General features: G+C 44.3%; 1 protein-coding gene across 41 annotated transcripts in view; it reads right to left on the bottom strand.

The window, feature by feature from the left end:
• The window catches only part of MAP2 (microtubule associated protein 2), a 192535-nt gene that overhangs the window by 40073 nt on the left and 134179 nt on the right, over nt 1-18283 (bottom strand). For 31 of the 41 annotated variants that reach the window (XM_048953526.1, XM_048953528.1, XM_048953523.1 and 28 more), the window contains 2 exons: nt 5681-5794; nt 3378-3455 (listed from right to left, as the gene is read on the bottom strand). In XM_048953526.1, the coding sequence (XP_048809483.1) occupies nt 3378-3455; nt 5681-5794 (192 nt within the window). The remainder of the gene's footprint in view (nt 1-3377; nt 3456-5680; nt 5795-18283) is intronic. The other 10 variants (XM_048953536.1, XM_048953567.1, XM_048953566.1 and 7 more) reach the window with 2 other exon arrangements.

Genomic DNA, 18283 nt, shown 5'->3' with positions numbered 1-18283 from the left:
CCTATTTTAAACACGGACCCTTCGGATGTAAAATGCACCAACTGGAGTTAAAATGAAACTCTGATTGTTCTAGACTGATGTGAACAAAGGTGGAAGTTGTTTCTTCATGGGCTCTGCATGGAAGGAGGTCAAAAAAGCATAGGACTGCTTCTGCTTTTTAGCACAGCAGGACTGACAACATTACAAATGCTCAAATACACACTACTGTGACGGGCCAAAATCATTGCAAAGTCTAATTGGAACCATTATGTCTGTGGTTATCACAGATTTACATCTTTTTTTTCAGTTTTGTTATTTTTGAACTTAGTGCAGAAAATTGCACTAACATGACGATGAAATCTTTGAAGAGAAAAATGTTTGTATTTATGCAACAAAAAAACCTCCTTTGCAATTTTAGTCCCTTCTAATAGTTTCCATCTAAAGCACAGGAAGAATTCCCACGTTTTTCTGAAGTCCAAGATAAAAATCACTTCTCACAAAAGCTAATTCAGCTTTAGCTTGCAGGTATATTTCAAGAATGCCCTTCATTAGATAATGATTACTGCATATAGATCCTTTTTTATAGGACATACAGTTACTTTCAGTTTGCAAAATATTCTCATTTGATATACAATGCATATCCTGAAATGCTTATTTCTAAATGGAAGGGAGTCCCTCAAGGCATGCTGCTATCTTGTAACATTTAGAAGAATTTTTACACGAAGATACTGCAGACCATTGTCAAAAGGCACAGAGCACAAAAGAAATGCCAGGTTGGCAAGAGAGCACCGCATCAGTCCTGCATGACCAGATACAACTGATGAAAGGATCAGACAGTGAAAATTTAATTTCCTGAGCAAAAATATGTTACAGTAGGTGAAATAAATGAAATAGTGTCAATAGGGCACATTAGTTATCTTACCTTGTGCAGCAGTAAAAAGGGACAGGCTCATCGAAATGGTTTTTTGCAGCCAAACGAAAGGAAGAAACCTACATCCACTGCCTCCCTTCTCTCATGAAATACACTTGACCCACAAACCTCTTTGTCTTTTCTACCTTTTTTTTTTTTTTAATAATTTGTATTTGCTGCATGGCTGGCCACATCCACCTTTGTCATGTCTACAACAGTGATTTCAGTCTACTATGACTGAAGGAAGCCTATTCTGAATTCACAGCAATGCAACACACACTGACAAGTGCGCTAGGAAAACGTTTTGAGAAAACAGAAAAAAAGGAAGCCTGAGTCAGATACACATACCAAATACTTGCCTTTTTCTTCTTCAACAGCTTCAGAACTGAATAAATTTATAAATGTGTTTTTCTGAGTAGAAAGACAGATAATGTAAAGGTGCAGGGGATGGAGAGCCTGGTGGTATAGGGAACCAAAGGTTTAAACAAGTACAGTACAAACTGGGTCAAAACCTACTGAGGTAAACTCTTCCAAGTGGGAGCTTTGCCTGAATCAAAATGACAGAACTGGCTCCCCTAGGTCAGCAAAACTCAACTGACCCACAGGAAATGAGAACCACAACTTCCAACATAAAGCAGAACACAAAATGTTGTATTTCTTCGAGCCCACTACTACACTGAAAATGGACAATGTTAACATCTGGGGAAAAAGCAACAGTAGTGCTACCGTATTAACTCAATCGTACGTGCAGGAAGAAGAAGAACAGTGATATTGAGTGATGTACTGAGACACACGCCCAGCTCTGAACAACACTGCCCAGTAGTCCATAACACCATCGTGCTATGTAGCACGGGCTACATTTCGCCACCTTCTGCTAGTACAACTTGCAAGATTGTGTCCATCTCCTTAGGGGACAACTTTTAATCTTCTGACAATTATCAATGTGACTGCTTTATAAAACCCTACAATACGTGCAAATAACGTAATTAATAGAAATAATACATAAAGCTAACCCTAAACGAAGTAATGGAAGAGCGCTGACATTTGCCTGGAGTAGGTCAGGGCCTTTATTGCGATGTGAAAAATCAAAAAGCATATGGAAAACTACTCAAGTGAACTCTATAACAAAAAGAAAAAAAGCCGTGAAAACCTGGTTAACAACTATAAAAGCCTTGCTAACACTCTGCTAGCTTCCTTCCCAGTCAGTCATTTTGATGATGAGAACTCGTGTACCAGTTTTTCAAAATACACACACACACTGCCAACACAACAGAACTACCACCCAGTGAATCAGATTTTACATATTGGTTACTGACCATATATCCATGATGTATTTCCAGTACAGTGGACTGCCCCATGTTGTTGTTAACACAAGCTGTAACTGCATCATCTCAGAAAGGACTGGAGGAATGAACATGCCTAACTGCAGTGTCTCAATAAACTATGTTAGCACACGCAGTAGGAGCTATTCACTTCCAAAGTTAATAGAGTCTCTGTTAAAATACTAACAAAGCTTGTTCAACAAATGACAAGAAATTACTTTGATACATTTACTAGGGAAAAAAAAAGCTGGGGGGGGAAAAAAAAAAAAAAGAAGGGCTAAATAAATGGACACACAAAAACACTGTTCACACTGGAGAGTTCAGCTGACAGTCACCTAGAGACTCTGAACCCAAATTCTTTCCTTATATCTACGTGATATGGCTCAGCTTTGGTATACTGCCTTCTCTCTCTACTGATGACCTTGATGCAGCACTCTTTTTCTGTTGAAGAAACCACTGACATACACGCTTACCATATTGACAACTTCACTGGGATTTAGACTTCTACTTAAACATTAAGTGAACGCTTGATTTCTTTGATGAGGGGATTTTAGCAGGAGGGAAAAGCAGAGATCATGGGCTATGGAGACTGAATATTCATTGTGCAGATAACAGAAATGTTCTTTATGAGACTAGAATTTCACTCCTGCACGATGCGTACAAACCCCGCTGCATGCAGACACTGAAGCAGGAATTACAGGTTGAAGATCAGAAAAACAATCCAACGCTCAACCTCCTTACTTTCATGCGTTTAAGATTCCAAATACAAAGCTAACGGTGATTAAAAGCAAAACAACACAGAATCCAGACAAAAGAATCCTAGGAAAACATGAATTACCCATACTGACTGAGTTTTGGTGACCACACTGGGATAGCAGACATCCCAGCTGATATTACATGTGACAGATTAAAGGGTTAGTTAGCATCACCACCTTTTTTTCTTCAATATGGATGTACTTAACATATCCTGTCAGTTATGTCTGTGCATATGGGTCTACCTCATCCATGCACTGCAGTTGGTTTGCAGATGGGGAGTTACTGCTGGGGAATGCCTTATCTTTCCACAAGAAGCTGAAGGAGGTATCTCCATTTTCTGATTCCCCTTTGCTTTAGATTCATGTCTCATCCCTCCTCTGGCAGCCGTACGCTGTTCAGGAGACCCTTACCTTCCTCCAGAGCTCCAGTCTGCTCAGAAGCTGGCGAAGGAGGTGGGGAAGGAGGCAGGTTGGCTGACTCTTCGACTGCTGGAAATCAAACAATGGAAACAAGATACAGCAATTAATTCCCAGGAGACCAATGCTTGATGCAGGCTGCAGTCAGCCTGCGCTGCCCAGCTGAGAGCAGATGGGGACCTGCATGCCAGGGATCTGCAGGAGAACCTTTCAGAACTCTGGGTTGTTAAAGCTATATTAAAAAGATTTGTTTTCTTAGATGAAACGCATTATTTTCAAAATTCTAGTCAAAGAGTGCCATACAAAAAATGAAGTATGAAATTATCTTTCAGATCAGTATGGCACTTAGCCTTCAGTCACTCAAGGCAACAACAATAAAGCATCCGTGGAGGAGAGATTTTACGAATTCAGGCTAACTGTAACAGCGAGAAACTGGCATCCAATCTTCTCAGTTTACCTTCAGTATGTGAACACAAAACACTTTACAACCATTTTTTTATTTTGCTTCTACTGAGTTCAAAGTTAATTACAGAACGTATGCAAATACTCTTTGTCTAAATACAAAAGACATCAGCACAGAGAACTTATGTCAGCTATGACCTGTTAACAATTGAGCTGAGACGCTGTGAAATCAAAGCTTCACTTAGGTTATGTTTCAATTCATTTCCAGTCACGAGTCTGCATGCTGAAACCAGATGATGTTTTTTCATTAATTTCAATAAAAGTAAGATAAAATCCTGAACAAGCTACTGCTTAAATGAATTCAACATAATTTCTGCATCTGATTTCATACTAATCATTTTGAGATTCTTTTTTTTTTTAAACCAAAGCCTCCACTGTGACTTGAGCCACATTTTGAAGGAGAAGAAAAAGAAAAAAGTAACGAGTCTGTTAACAGATCTGTGTTATATAAACGGCAAGTCCCAACAACCAGCTCTCAGTTCATGACTCCTTACAAGGATAGAAGGGTCACTTTCAAAGCCCCAGAAGAATTTTCCTGGCCTTCTTTCCCCTGAGGCCAATGTAGTTTGGAAGAAAGCCCTATGTGAGTGGCCCGTCAGATTTGCTTGTCCAGGCACAGAGTATTTCTATCCTCACTACAGGCCCTTTGTAGCTGCATTTATGTAATACTGATTGATCATGGGAACTGTACCAGTACATGCTAACTGAGGAAGCACTCCTTACCATGTTTGAAGTGTTTTACCTCACTGCATGTAACTGAATACTCGTTTTGACTCACAAAGGCCCCAGTGAAGCATTGTGTCCTTAAATATGTATGAAGTGTTTTGTGGAATCGGGGTCTTTCACGTAATATTCAATCTCTGCAAAGAAGGGAGTTACTGAGGCACACATCACTCTGCTGAACCTGCAGCTCAAAATTAATCCAATGAAGCAAAGCACCTAGGGATCAAATTTACAACTAATTCTTTTAATTACTCATTGACTGTAATTCATTCCTAGGCAGGGTCCAGCCACTGTACCAAGTGGAATGCCTGTGGGAAAAATACCATGAGGTGTTATTTGGATTTGATCACAACATACACACTCTCAGCAAGACTAATCCTGGGGACAGGCTTGTAAGACATTCATCAATTCAGGACAGCATTTGGTCTTTCTCTGGTGTTTGTGTACACGCTCTGGGCAACTGTGGAAGTTTTCTGGCAGTGAGGAAGCACTGTACCCACAAATGGCTCTATAGTTACCTCTATATACATACAGTTGCATTTTGGACCACCCCCAGTCTGGAGCAGCGCACTTGCTTCCACCTGGTGTCCCTCCCTCTGCCTCACACTCACGACTGCTGTCCCCTCTCCCACTCCCACCCTGGGTCCCCTATTCCTCTCTGTGTCTTGTCAAGAAGCTCATCTTCTGTATTCTGGAGTAGCTGCCATCAACCAATAAAATCTCATTCTTTTTATATGCCTCTCACCTAATCTTTGTCTCTTCAGACATCAAGCTTCCTCTCCAACAGCTCAACATAAAGGGCTCTCAGTGCTGCTTGGTCCACCACACAAAACCACCTCCACCAACTCTAGTCACAGCTGCACTGCTCAATAGATAGGTGGAAAGCTGCTTTTGTGGGCACACAGTGAATGGGACTGCCAAAGAGGAATGAAGAACTGAGGCAGTAAGGGTGACAGCATCGCATGGTGCCGTAGCTCACCCACGACTATGACCTACATGAATACACACTGTGCTGTTGAATACAAACTGTTTGTTTGGGTTTCTTTTTAATATACGTATATATGATGTTTGCAGATGCAAGGATACTCTGAGCATTCTTCATCTTGTTTTACCTATAGGTAGTGGTCCAGGCTGATCTTTGTGCTGGGCTTCTTTTTCCTGTTCACCTTTCAGGACTGCTACAGCTTCAGCTGTTACTACTTGCACTATCCTTGCAGACACTTCTTCTGTGGCAGCAGAGAAAAAGAGAAAAAAAAAAAAACAACACAAAGAAAAGCACAATAATGAGAAGGATTTCTCAAAAATTGTAAAGATCAAACAGCATATTAAAAAATGGAGACTGACTTGAAGCATTTTCTAGAAGGTAATCTTTTCCTGAAATAAAAGCAAATCATTAAAAATGAAATAGAAGGACAAGATATTCAAAAGACCTCTGTGGAAAATGCTGAGTGTTTATAAAGACCAGGATTCCAGCCTTTGCAGAAAGATGCACGAAGCAGCACTATGAAACGTTCTTCCTTTGGTCTGTTAGGGACAATGTGCAACAACAGCAACATTTTACAATGATCATTTATAAAATGTCTTGCAAATTTTTATTTTTTTTTCCTTATGTACTGTTTTGCAAACCATGGTAGCACAATCACTTCAGTAACTGGATTTCATGACGTTTTATGTATGGAGTTAGCTGTATTCTTACTTGTACTTCAGATGTTTCCACTCCATCAGCACACAGTTAATATGCATTAAAGGCACTTACACATCTAAGGGTATGCTAATGAGGGACTTGAAATAGAAGAGACAAATATTTCAATATAATTTAAACGTGTATTTTGGGCTCCTCATCCCTTTTAAGAATGCAACAAGAAGTTTTAATTAACCAGTAGCGCTGAATACCACACAAGTGGACTGCAGAAGATAACATCCATGGTGCAGGACGGACTCGCAGGCCCTGGTCTGGGATACTGGTTTGCTCCCAGCTGCTGCTTGTGCTCAGGCAAGGAAGAGGAGCACCAGGAGAGTCGTTGGGGCTGCTGCATGCTCCATGGAGGTGGGTGCCCCACGACCTGTGCTTTGCTTTCCCCATGACCAGCACTGTGCAGTGTGTCCAGTGGAATCCTCCATCGCGAGGATTCCAGCAAGGAATCGCTCAGCACTGCTCCACCCCACTGCAGATGGCAACGTTCTGCACTCGCAGAGCCCCCATTAAACACCATCCCTGGGGGCAGAAATAAAAGCTCTCTGCTCATCCATTACCGCTCTCTCCAGGCAAGGGAAGGGGAAGTATATTTAAATCAATGCCCTACTTGCAACTTTACGGCAACCACCCTAACAAGGGATGCTGTCCATTAGATTAATAGTGGCTTCATCTCACTCTGGCAGAATTCCACAGTGTTTTTAATGCAAAGTTATTTTTCTTCATTTGTGCTTCAGAAAAACCAACTTTTTTCCCCAAGAAACACAGATGCAAGTTACTCGACTTTCACGGTCATGCTCATCTGAAAACAAAACGCTCCGTTAATCTCCCTTTTGAACAAACTGAGTATGTAATGAGATATTAAAAAAACAACCCACTGGCAAAGAACTTTCATAATTGTTGGTATCTATATCCTACCATTCACTTCCCTCTTGACTGGCTGCCAGGAGGGCAGGGACTACAACACAGCATCATTGGCTGCAGCCAATACCAAGAGCTGATGGATGAATGTGTCAGAACCACCACCAAGCAATGGAAAATAAGTTGATTTTTAAACACTGCTCATCTAAGAATAGATGAGGAAAACCAAGGATAAACTGACTAGATAAATGATCAAGGAGAAATCAGACCTGAAATCAGAAGACGTTTTGCATGATGCTTTGGCAGTCTTCCCCACAGAAGGAAAAACTTCATCTGGCTTTGAGATGGAGATCAATATATTTATGAAAGAGACTACGTGATACAGATGCCCATATCAGCAGGAGGCCAGGTGTGGCAGCTCTGCTTCTCTGTCCCTCTAGTCAACATCACGCCCTCAGTGCATTATGTGAAACTCCACTTTGTTATGTAAATGAGACCAAGCCCCATAAGCAACTCGTGCATGTGGCTCCACTCATATGGACCAAAGAGCAACGCTGATTAAAAACCCATCAGTCTTCCCAGTTGCATTTTAGGCTCCTGTATCTCATTTTGGAGTTTTTCCCACTTCCACCCTTGCTGGATGCTGGATGTGTTCCTCTGTACCCCACAGTGAGGAACAGGGAAGAGATGATGCTTCACAAACCCTCCCAGATGGTTACATGGTGCGCAGCAGTGGACTGGACACAAACAGTGCCTGGAAATCCTTACAGGTCCTGACAATTCCCTGTGCTGTGAGGCACACACAGACTGCACAACAGTACAGGAAACAAGTAGGAAGATGAATTCTCCAGACTGGCATTCCCTCTCTCCAGAGACACCTGGAACTCTGTTCCACACTGCACCTCACAGCCCGAGCTGCAGCACCTTGCATTGCAGGACAAGGAATGCAGGTAGGAAGTCTGTCTTTCTTGCAAAAAGCATCCTTCAACACGCAGCATTTTCGTGCTCAGATTCTGTTCACTTGAGAATATGGAGGAACACTGCCCTGACAGCTCTGATAAGCATGGAGAAGGACACAGAGCTTTGCAGGGAACACTGTGGCTCTGGAAGACACCGCACTCATGCAATGTGACCCTTCTGTCCAAACTTCCACACCAACCTATAAACCACGACACCAACAGAAGTAACATCATCAAGTCTGCACTGATACAATCGGGAAGACTTCAGAAAATCAATTTTTAAGCTTATTTGCACATGAAAATTACAAGAAAAGGCTTCAATTAATGTTTCAGAAACAGAATATCGAAACTTTTACCATATTGAGTAGCTTGGAGTATATCCAGAGGAAACCCACTTAGTCTCTGCCACCCAAACTACCACAAGCTTCTTCCCAGCAAGGTAGGACAAATCTATACGACAAATGATTTTGTTTGTTACAAATTTATACTTGTTTACATACAGCCTGATTCTGGGGTGCAGATGGGCCCTCCAAGGCTGTAAGACAGCTTCTGCCCCCTCAGTTCTCTTCCTGATTTAATTTGCCTGGGACACACATTATGCTGAACAGGGAGATGCAGCTGGAGGTAAAACGGTGCCTCCTGAAAAATGGTAATTCCAGACTACGAAAATACATAAATAAAAAATAAAAATGTCCTCAGGGTTGTTATCCTTTTTTTTCTATTTTAAAATCAAGAAAGGCTCACTTTGAGCACTCTGTTGATGGATATTTTGGGTGACACAGGAGGCACAGGCAGTTCACCAGAACAGCAGTGTTTTTGCTATACATGACTGCTGCAAAAGGACAGACATTTTTGTACTAATGGACACTATAAATAGCAGATCCAATGGGTAAGTCAAATCCTCACAGGGCAGCTATTGAGACTCTTCATAGTTTCCTTATGGTTCAGTTAAAGTTCAAGGAAGCCTAATGATAAAGAACAAAAAAAAAGGAGAGTTAGCCAGCCTGGATGCCAGGCAAATTCTTCACAGCTTAAAAGCTTTGCAGAGAGCTTTCATTGTAATGTTTTATTTTCTCTCTCTTTAGCCAGGTAGACACCCCTTGCCCCCACTTTGTTCCTTCAGAAACAGCACTAACAAATGACAACAACAAATGTATATTTCTTAAAGGCAACAGAGACCTTGGCTTCACATAAAACACCAGCACAACAGAAGGCCAAAAGTGGGGCTGTTTCTTTTTACCAAAATGCCAGCTGCTTATAGGATGCAGTCCAGCTGCAGGGAGCATGGTACCAAAAGTCCAGGTGGCCCTCAGATATGATTTCCATTGTGAGAAGAGACGTTGCAAACCATGCTCAGCATGAGCTCTTCAAGCAGGGCAGGCCGAGATGAGAGACCAGGAGCTAAAAGGCACAGGGGTGGCACTTGTACCGCTCTCCTACGGGCTGTCACTTCAGCCCACGCTCGTGTTTGTCTGGTAACTAACCGTATTGTGGCCATTCTCTGGCAGGGATGTGAGGATCATGCTATGCTGAGAGAGCGTACATCGATCTTGTCTGCTGTGTTAACTTAAGCCAAAATTAGAACTCAAGCCAGTGAGCACCTTCTGTGTGACAAAGCCCAGCCCCTAGCGCACCAAAGCGGGACATCTGGAGCCTCCTTTCCCCACAAACAACTCAGAGACACAGGGTCTGTAAAAGCACGGTTAGGGACCAGCGGATGGCTCCAGCAGAGCCAAAGATCTGGGATCAGAACTTGTGGAAGGCCAAGATGTCATTTCAAAGCCCTTCTTCATTTCTTATCGATCCTGCTGCAGTTGTTGATGGACTGCAGATGCCTCCACTGCCACCTGAATCCATTTCCTACATCATTTTCATTTCCCAGGAAGCCTTTCCAGCCCATTAAGTTTTTTAACCAGCCCCAGCGACAGATGTACAGATGGTCACAGAAGTCTTTTAAAAATGTCTGAGTTTTCACCAAATATTTCTGGAAAACTGTTAGAAATATCTGAGAGCTGCAATGGCAAGAGCTGAAATTAGATCTGTGACAGATCTCCGCAGCAATGCGTGGTGTGTCTGTTCCCTTCATGCCCTTTGTAACTGTTCTCCTTCAGCCTTGGCCACTTTCTCTTCTCCCAACCTACCATAACCTTGGGCACAATCTGTTGAGGAAACAAGTGTGCTGTGAACATGACAGCCTATGCGACACTGCAGCGATAGCTGCCTCCGACAGCCCCCACCCAGCAGGACCTTCTCTCCACCTCCCTCATTCCCCTATGCAATCTGAGGACTGGTTTCAGCATCTTCCTGCTCTGCAGGTGGGTGCCCTGATGTTGCCACAATTCCACCTTCCCAGTTAAGAGCAGCACCACTGCTTGCTCTTTTGAGCAGCAGCTTTATCTCACACCACTACAGGGGCAGCAGAGTTTGTCGTAGCCATGGAGGAAGCCATCTGGTCTCTGCAAAGCAAAGGTTGTTTAGGGCACAAACAAAGTTTAACATGCTGGAACCACGCAGCACAACAAATGCTCCAGGAGAAAAGCAAAGGAAAGGGATGACAGGAAGGAGAGACAGAGAAGAGGAGACTGAAAATTGTGTCAAAACTGCACATGCATTCACAACGTTACCCCACAGACCCCATCGTGAAAATTAACAGCGAGCTTGTTTAAAGCAAAAGGTAATTAATGCTCATAGAGGACTGAGGCTAAAACAGGGATAAAGAAAGATGCAAACAGATGGAAAGGATAAAATAATACGTTTCATTAATTTTGCTACATTTTAGGAATGGAACACAGGCAGGGCACAGCAAAAGGATTAGCTGCATGTATGCTTGCAGAATTGGGAAAACAAAGCAATTTCAGTCGAAATGTGCCTGTCAGAATCCTCAGCAGGGTGCAGAGCAGTTTCCAAGGTAACCAGCACTAATTGTTGGCACGGCAAATCCAGTCAACAACAAAAGCAAGGAGGAACCTGTGCTGCTGTGCAAGGCAAAGCAGCCCCAACATATTTCTGCAGAAAGGGAAGACACAAAGTAGCCCTTTCCTATCTTTGACCATTTGAAAAGCACACAGCACCAATGGATTTCTCACCCTCCTCCCTCAGGTACTGCAATTCTGAGTGCAGCTGGACTATAAACAAAATAGCTATTGGATTTGTTGAGAGGCATTCAACAGCAGCTCCAGGGAGGGCCCTGACCTCCCGCTCAACAGCCCCAGAGGCAGCTGGGACTGATGAAGCAGGGCAACAGAAGCAGGGCAGCACCTGCTGATGCTTCTGATGGAAAAACGAAGGCACACCTTGGGCTTTATCATGGGGATTAATAACAACTCTAAATCCTGCCTTCTGCACTCGGATTAAAAGAGAAACGCGCAGCAGCAATCAAAACAGTATGAATAAGTCATATAAAGCACAAATAATGGAAAAAAAGCATTAACACAGCTTTGCAAAATTCAAATATTTGCTGTCAAACGACTTCAGTGAGTGCAAATATTTTGCTGTAAGTAGGTCCTTGATCTGGATGTTGGCAAAATCAACAGTAATTGGCAGGAGGCATGAAGGGAAATAATGGGACCATCAGCTTTTAAATTAAACGAAACCACAACACAACTGACAAGCATTGCTTCCCCAGTAAACTCATTGACTGAAGCCGCTGTAGCATCAATGAGGATGAGACAGATGAATTTAGTCAGCAGAACTCACCAGCCAGCCAGCTGAATGGGTCAGGAGAGGCACGTGTGTCACGGAAAGAGAAACCTTTAGTGGTACAACGCACTGAACCACAAAGGTACGGATGCTCAGACTGCCTTTGGAGAAAGGTGCACCACAGAGACCAGGTGAAAAGAGGTGGCACAGGAGAGGAGCTTGGCTGGGTACATCACCTCTCTGCTGTCCTGGCTGTGTCTTCCTGGCCATCTTTTCAGCTAGAGTTGAACATAATCCACATCTCTAAGGCGCACGAATGGCAAATTTGTGCCACGAGTCAGGATAACCCTGAAAGCTGCACTAAGCAGTCCTCCAGCTCCAACCACACACACATCAGGCAGAGCCCTTTCACCATGTAAAAAAGCATCAAGGGATCCCTTCCTGCACAGACACACCCCTTAAATATGGAAGGTGTTCAAAAAGGAGTCACACAAATGGCAGTTCAATAAAGCAATGCTTTAAAAACAAGCCCAGGTTACTACAAATACTTGTGCCCTGTGCATTCCCTCAGCAGTATCTCCTTCGGTTTACTGTCACGAAGAAAACATTTACTGCCATCAGCACTTCCCAGCCAAGCCAAAGGTGGGAAAAGTGAATGGCTTCTGTTCTGTCCGACACATCAGCTATGCAATTACAGCTGACGTGCAAAACCAAAGCAGCCAATGCAAGACCCTTGGCCAGGGCATTGCAGTGAGGCCTCATCGCTTTTCCCAGGACTTGGCATCACCCAAAAAGCAGCAGTGGACAGAAATAGCAGCTATATTTATTTTTCACTAAAAATGAACCCTTTAGAACTTGTGCAGGAAGAAATCACCACAGAACCAGATACTTAATCCTTTGAGTGTGAGTAAATACACATAAAGGTAATTAGTTTTTAAATCAATGTTTGTTTTGGACTTCAGTACATGCTGACGTTTTAAATCAGCACACTTTTAAGAGCTGATTTGCTTTTAACATAAATGGGAGAACAACTCACAGAAGTCAATGCACTTATGAGCACTTATGCTACTTAGAGCAGGAGGTCATGTCTCCTATAGTTTGTTTTTAGCTCCTTTTTAAAGTATGAAAACATTAATTAAATTTTAATTAATTTTAATTTTTTAATTAATTAAAACATTGCTTTTACAATGTTTTCTGTAATCTTTAAAATAGAAGAGCAAACAAACAAAACAAACACCAACAAAGTATGAGCACTGCTGAAGATTAAAATAACAAGTCCTGCATGAGCTGAGTAGAATTTCCAATTTTGCCTGGTCCATTGTGACTGAAGACCACTCTGTCAATGCAACAGTTCTGATTCATGCCATTAGGGGAGCTGATAACACACAGAACACAGCGACATGGTGCCCTTTTCACCCTAGGGTTCATGCTGCTGGTCACCCCCTGGTAACCAGCCAGCCCTGCCCTGCACCAGCAGCTTGGCCCCACCTGTATGCAGACCAGTGTCTCTCCCTCGCCAACTGTGAAGAGCAGCGCTTGTGTGCTCACAGATGAATGTGTGCAATGCTTCCTCCAAGCAGGCATCTCCAACCCATCACCACTCACATCTTCTCCTGTCCTCTGCCTGCGCACCCTTGGAAGCTACGCACCAATCACTGCACAAAGGGATGAGGAAAGAGAAACGTGCACCTATTCCTACACACAGGAGGTGCACAGATACACACAGGAGGTGCACAGATACACACAGGAGGTGCACAGATACACACAGGAGGAGCACAGATACACAGGAACGCAGGCACTCAGTGCACCTTCTGAACTAACTTCTACCTTTCCTGTCTTTGGGTACCCAGAACGTGCACATCCCTGGCTGTGGTGCTGTAGGGACAGCTGAGAGCAGGCTCCAGGTTACTGCAGCCACTGGAGACGTCTGTGTGCAGAGAAAGAGCCCAAGTGCACAGAAAAGGAGTGATGGCTGTGGAAATTCCAGGCCAGAGAGGGGCAGCATGGGGTGGTTGGGATTAAAACGGGAATACAAAGAGAGAATGTGGGAATAAAATGCCAGAGGCAATGTTAGTGAGAAAAGAGGGTGAGTGAGAAAAAGAAAGAGCTGAAAGAGCAGTTGTTTGAAAGGACTGTATATTCTGAAATAGAAAGCCTGGCAGCAAAAGGAAGAGAAAGCAGCAAAGGATCAGCTGCCTTCACAGCTCACCAACAACCTGCACAAGTTGCATTTGCCCTGGATTTGGAAGAAACCCTTGATTTGGGGTGAAAGACAACAGCCCCAGCTGAAGTTGCTCCCTACTCTCGAAAACAGAGACGAAAGCAGCTCTGCTAAGTCAGGACTGGTGCACCCATACAGCAGCAGCACTTCTGCACCTCTGTGCTATGCCTCTAACCTGCCAGCTGCACAGTGGCATGGAAGGAGGCTGCAAAGAAGCTGCAGGCTGCGCAGGTTGCTGGGAGCTGTGCCAAATCAGCTGTGTGCTGCTGTGAGTTGGTCTCAAGGAAAGAAATACGAACAAAAAAAGTGAGATATCTGGGGTTTATTTTCATCTCCCCAAAGCGTACGTTGTCTCTAAGTGAATTTGATTTCTGTGAAGTATTTGATCTATCCTGAGTGAAAACGACTCGCTGGAAAGCAGTTAGCAGATTTACCTGCCTTGGAGACGATGATACACCATAGTTATTTTCCATATACTGAATGCAATTCAAGTTCAAGTATTTTCCATGCACAGAAGGGCCCACGATCTTGTCTATACGGTTGGGGTGCCTTGAATTTCCTGCACTTTTGCATGCCATAAGCAATGTCTCAATAACAACAAAACTGCCAGAACAAGACTGCATTTCCAAACCATAACTCAAAATGAGCTTTCCAGGCACCACTGGTTCTGCTCTGCAGTCAGTCTGCAAAATAGCCCAGGAAAATGTCAGTGTTTTGCTCAGTATCACCCAAGGAACAAGTGACAGAGTCAGAACCAGTTCACAGCCCACTCACTTTGAATCTTGCTTTGAATTTCCAGACCAACCTTTTCACAGCTGGGGCGGAGAGGTGATGGATTATTGGTGCTCACTTACCATCTAAAGCTAGCCTCATTAGGCTGATTTCCATCCTTTCAGTTGGCAAAGGCAAGCAAACCTGTATTAATCATCTTTATGATTTAATGTGAGCAGTAGCAACTGTGCATAACAGGAACAACCCAAGCTAAAGCACTAGCACAAACTGCTGGTTCTGCTGTCCTAACCTGGGGTGTGCATGTTGCATGAGAAGAGATGATTTGCTCTGTATTTTCACCTCACAGCTTAAATCAGCAGGGAAGACAAAGATGGGGTGTTTATCCCCAGCTTCCTTCTAATCTTTCATTTCAACTCCATGCTTGAACTAAAGCCCAGATTGCCTTTGCCACCCCATTTTAATACAGGGTATTAAAATTGGGGTTAACTGAACCGAGACATTTGCGCATGTATATACACGATTCTTACATGGATACATCTTGCACCACAAATACACCCTGAAGTAGTATTTCCTTTCCATTTCCATGGAAGTTGTGCCTCAGTGAGACCCCACTGCATGGTGCTCACAGACTCTCTCCCCATCTACTCATATCCCTTAACCTTGAGAAGCAAATACTGGAAGAAAAGAGAAAACAAGAAAGAAAAATGCTCCTTTCCTTTGTCAGACAGTCTGGCTGTGGCTCAGAACCTTTACAGAGAGGCTGTGCACTCCTGAATGCTAACTAAGCTCCCAGGCTACAGACTTTCTCTCAGCGGAGCTTAAAGAGAGATCTCACTCAGCACAGGGACCAGTTGGCATGGCAACGCAGAAAAAAGGAGCCAGCAAGACCTGGCACTCCTGCAGTAGTGGCAGCAGACTTTGCATGCCTCATACTTCTGTAAATGATGTGTTGGTACCTGCCTCCCCTCCGCCAAGGCTGGGCCACTGCTGCCCGCAGGGGCAACGAGGGATGCCCGGCCACTGGGGCTGTGGTGAGCCAGGCCAGGCAAAGCACTGAGCCACAGACAAAGTGGGAGGAAGGGAATAGTAAAGCATGTGTGTGAGAGGAATAACGACCTTAGCTCCTGTGCATCGTGTGCAAGACCCTGCAGGCTGACAATCGCCTGCACAGAGTGAGGGGCTCAAAATAAGGCAACAATGTCCACCCACCAACTGCTGCCTGAGAACCGCTGCTTCCTTTGCAAGAGAGGAAGTTGGCACTTCAGCTCTGCCTGAAACAAGAGGGGCCGTGTCTCTCCAGAACAAGGCTTACTTGTTTGTTAATGAGCATTCCTTCCAACTGTCCTGCTCTCAGAGCAAATTTGGAAAGGAAAATCATGTGTTGCCACAGCCTACGGCGATACCATCATCCAGCTGCGGTCACAAAGACTGCCCACAGCCAAATGCTACTCGGTGCTCCTGCAGGTACCCCAGGCTTCCACTGTGGTAACAGACACCCTCACAGCTTCCCTTTGGACTTAGAGAAGAGCTACCAAGCCCTGCCTCTGTGCAGGACAGAGCTGGGCTGACTCCAGAGGTCATGGCCTCACCACTGCACAAGGTAGCATCACCCACCCTGGCCCTGCCACCAACCTCCTTTGGCACCTTTTCTCCCAAGAAGCGTATCCTGATGGGACCTTCAACCATCCACAGTTACCCTGGCAATGCAGCCCCTGAAGCGTGCCTCCAACTGTTTTAAAAGGCACCTTCAGGAGCAGCACTAGTGAAACACAGCCCGAGCAGTGCAGCTGGAACAATGTCATTTCAGCTGCTGCTCCACTGCATGGCTGTGATGCGCCCTGTACCTCTCAAAGGCTGCTACTGATCGCAAGCACTGGTTGCCAAGCCAACCCAGCACTGACGTTTGGCTCCCACTGCTGAAGGAAGCACAGTTGCTCATGCGGTTCCCTCTTAGGATGCTCATGGCCTAACTAGAAAACACCAAAGTGCGTCAGAAACAACAGGGAGAACAAAGGACATAGCTGGTTGATGCCTCCTCTTAGCTAGATTTGACTCTGATGCAGCACAGATGCAGCAGCTGACTTAATGGTGTTTCTGTATCTGGCTTAAGACAGCTTTCACACATAAACCTGAACCAGAGGCTGACATTTTCAGAGGAGCTTTGGGAATGCAGGAGACTGGAGGCTGAGCTTCCCTGGGTGTCACTGCCCACAGCTGGGACCAGCCCCTCCACTGCAACCACTGCACTTCAGTCAATGCCCAACTGATCTCTGAAGTCCCAAGTGGAGGCAGAAGAGCAGAGCCAACCCCTCAGAGAGGTTACAGCTGGAGAAAATGGGGTGCCCTAGTGGAGTTAGTGAGCAGCAGTGCAAAGGCACAGAAGAGCCTTCAGAGACAACAGCGAGCATCTCTGCAGTAGCTACTGAATATCCACAGTCAGGGAGAAGCTGGGGCATGCATTGGAAAGACAAGAGTTCCTCTGGCCTCAATCCTGGTTCTCTGTGGAGAAAACGAACATCTGAGGAGAATCTCCACAGCAAGCTTAACAGAGAATGGTAAAAAAAACATCTTTTAAGAGTGTCACAAAGAGCCTCTGCTGCCTCTGCCTGTGTTCTCTTCAGCAACATAGCATGAATGCCTGAAATATTCCAATAACGTGCCCCAGAAAATGACACTTGTGTTACTCCTAACATGAAGGAAAAAAGTTTAAGAAGCCAGCTATGTTTTCCTGTCTCTCAACAGATAAAGGTGATGGTGCACAGTAATTACTGTCACATTTCCTGGGCAAAGGATGTGAGATCAAAATACCTAATTAACAGCTTCTTTCCCATGGCAGCCATTCTTCAAGCTTTGCAAAAAAAAAACCAACAACAAACAAACAACTGAAATGCGACAAGCACGGTACTTGCATTCAACCATCAACATCTCTGATTTTGCATCCTGCTATGCATTTTGTTTGTGTTGCTCAAGATGTGCTTGTTGCTAAAAACATCTGACACAGAGGCCGGGAGGCAGCTTTTGGGACCAGGAGGTCGGGGGCTCGTGGGGTCTCCTGAAGGACTTGGGCAGCAGCAGGACAGCCAGTGCCAAAGGGTGAACAAAAAGAACTCTGTCAAAGCGGTGTTGTTGGGAAGAAAGACTAAAAGGCCTCCGTACAAAGGTCTGTTTATATGTTTACTGGCAGTGGCAGTGTCGTTTGAGTATTACAGCTTGTATCTTAGAAAGGGAAAACAAAGGAAAAGAAGATGAAATAACAAAAAAAAAAAAAAAAAAAAAAAAAAATGAACACATCACAAAGCAAAGCAGTGAATCGCATGGCACAGTTACACAGAGAGGCTGTTGTGCTTGCTGCCTCCACCCACCGTGCTGCAATCCTGCACCCAGCTCTGGTGGGCTCAGTGCCCTGAGCCAGCAGCAGTACGTGTCACAGGGACTTTCTGACAGTGCAGCAGTTGTGAGGACCGATGGAGGCTATGAAAGATGGTAGCATACAGACTGTTTCTCTGCTGCACTGCAGGCAGCTGAAACATGCATAATCCTGACCTTCACCATGACTCTTTTGCACAGCCAACCTAACAGGGAATTTAGCATCTCTGCTCATCTGTTCACT

Source organism: Lagopus muta, chromosome 8, assembly GCF_023343835.1.
Source record: "Lagopus muta isolate bLagMut1 chromosome 8, bLagMut1 primary, whole genome shotgun sequence".
Lineage (NCBI taxonomy): Eukaryota > Metazoa > Chordata > Aves > Galliformes > Phasianidae > Lagopus > Lagopus muta.
The sequence above is the reverse complement of the archived record's forward strand: the minus strand, read 5'-3'. Positions and strand labels throughout refer to the sequence as shown.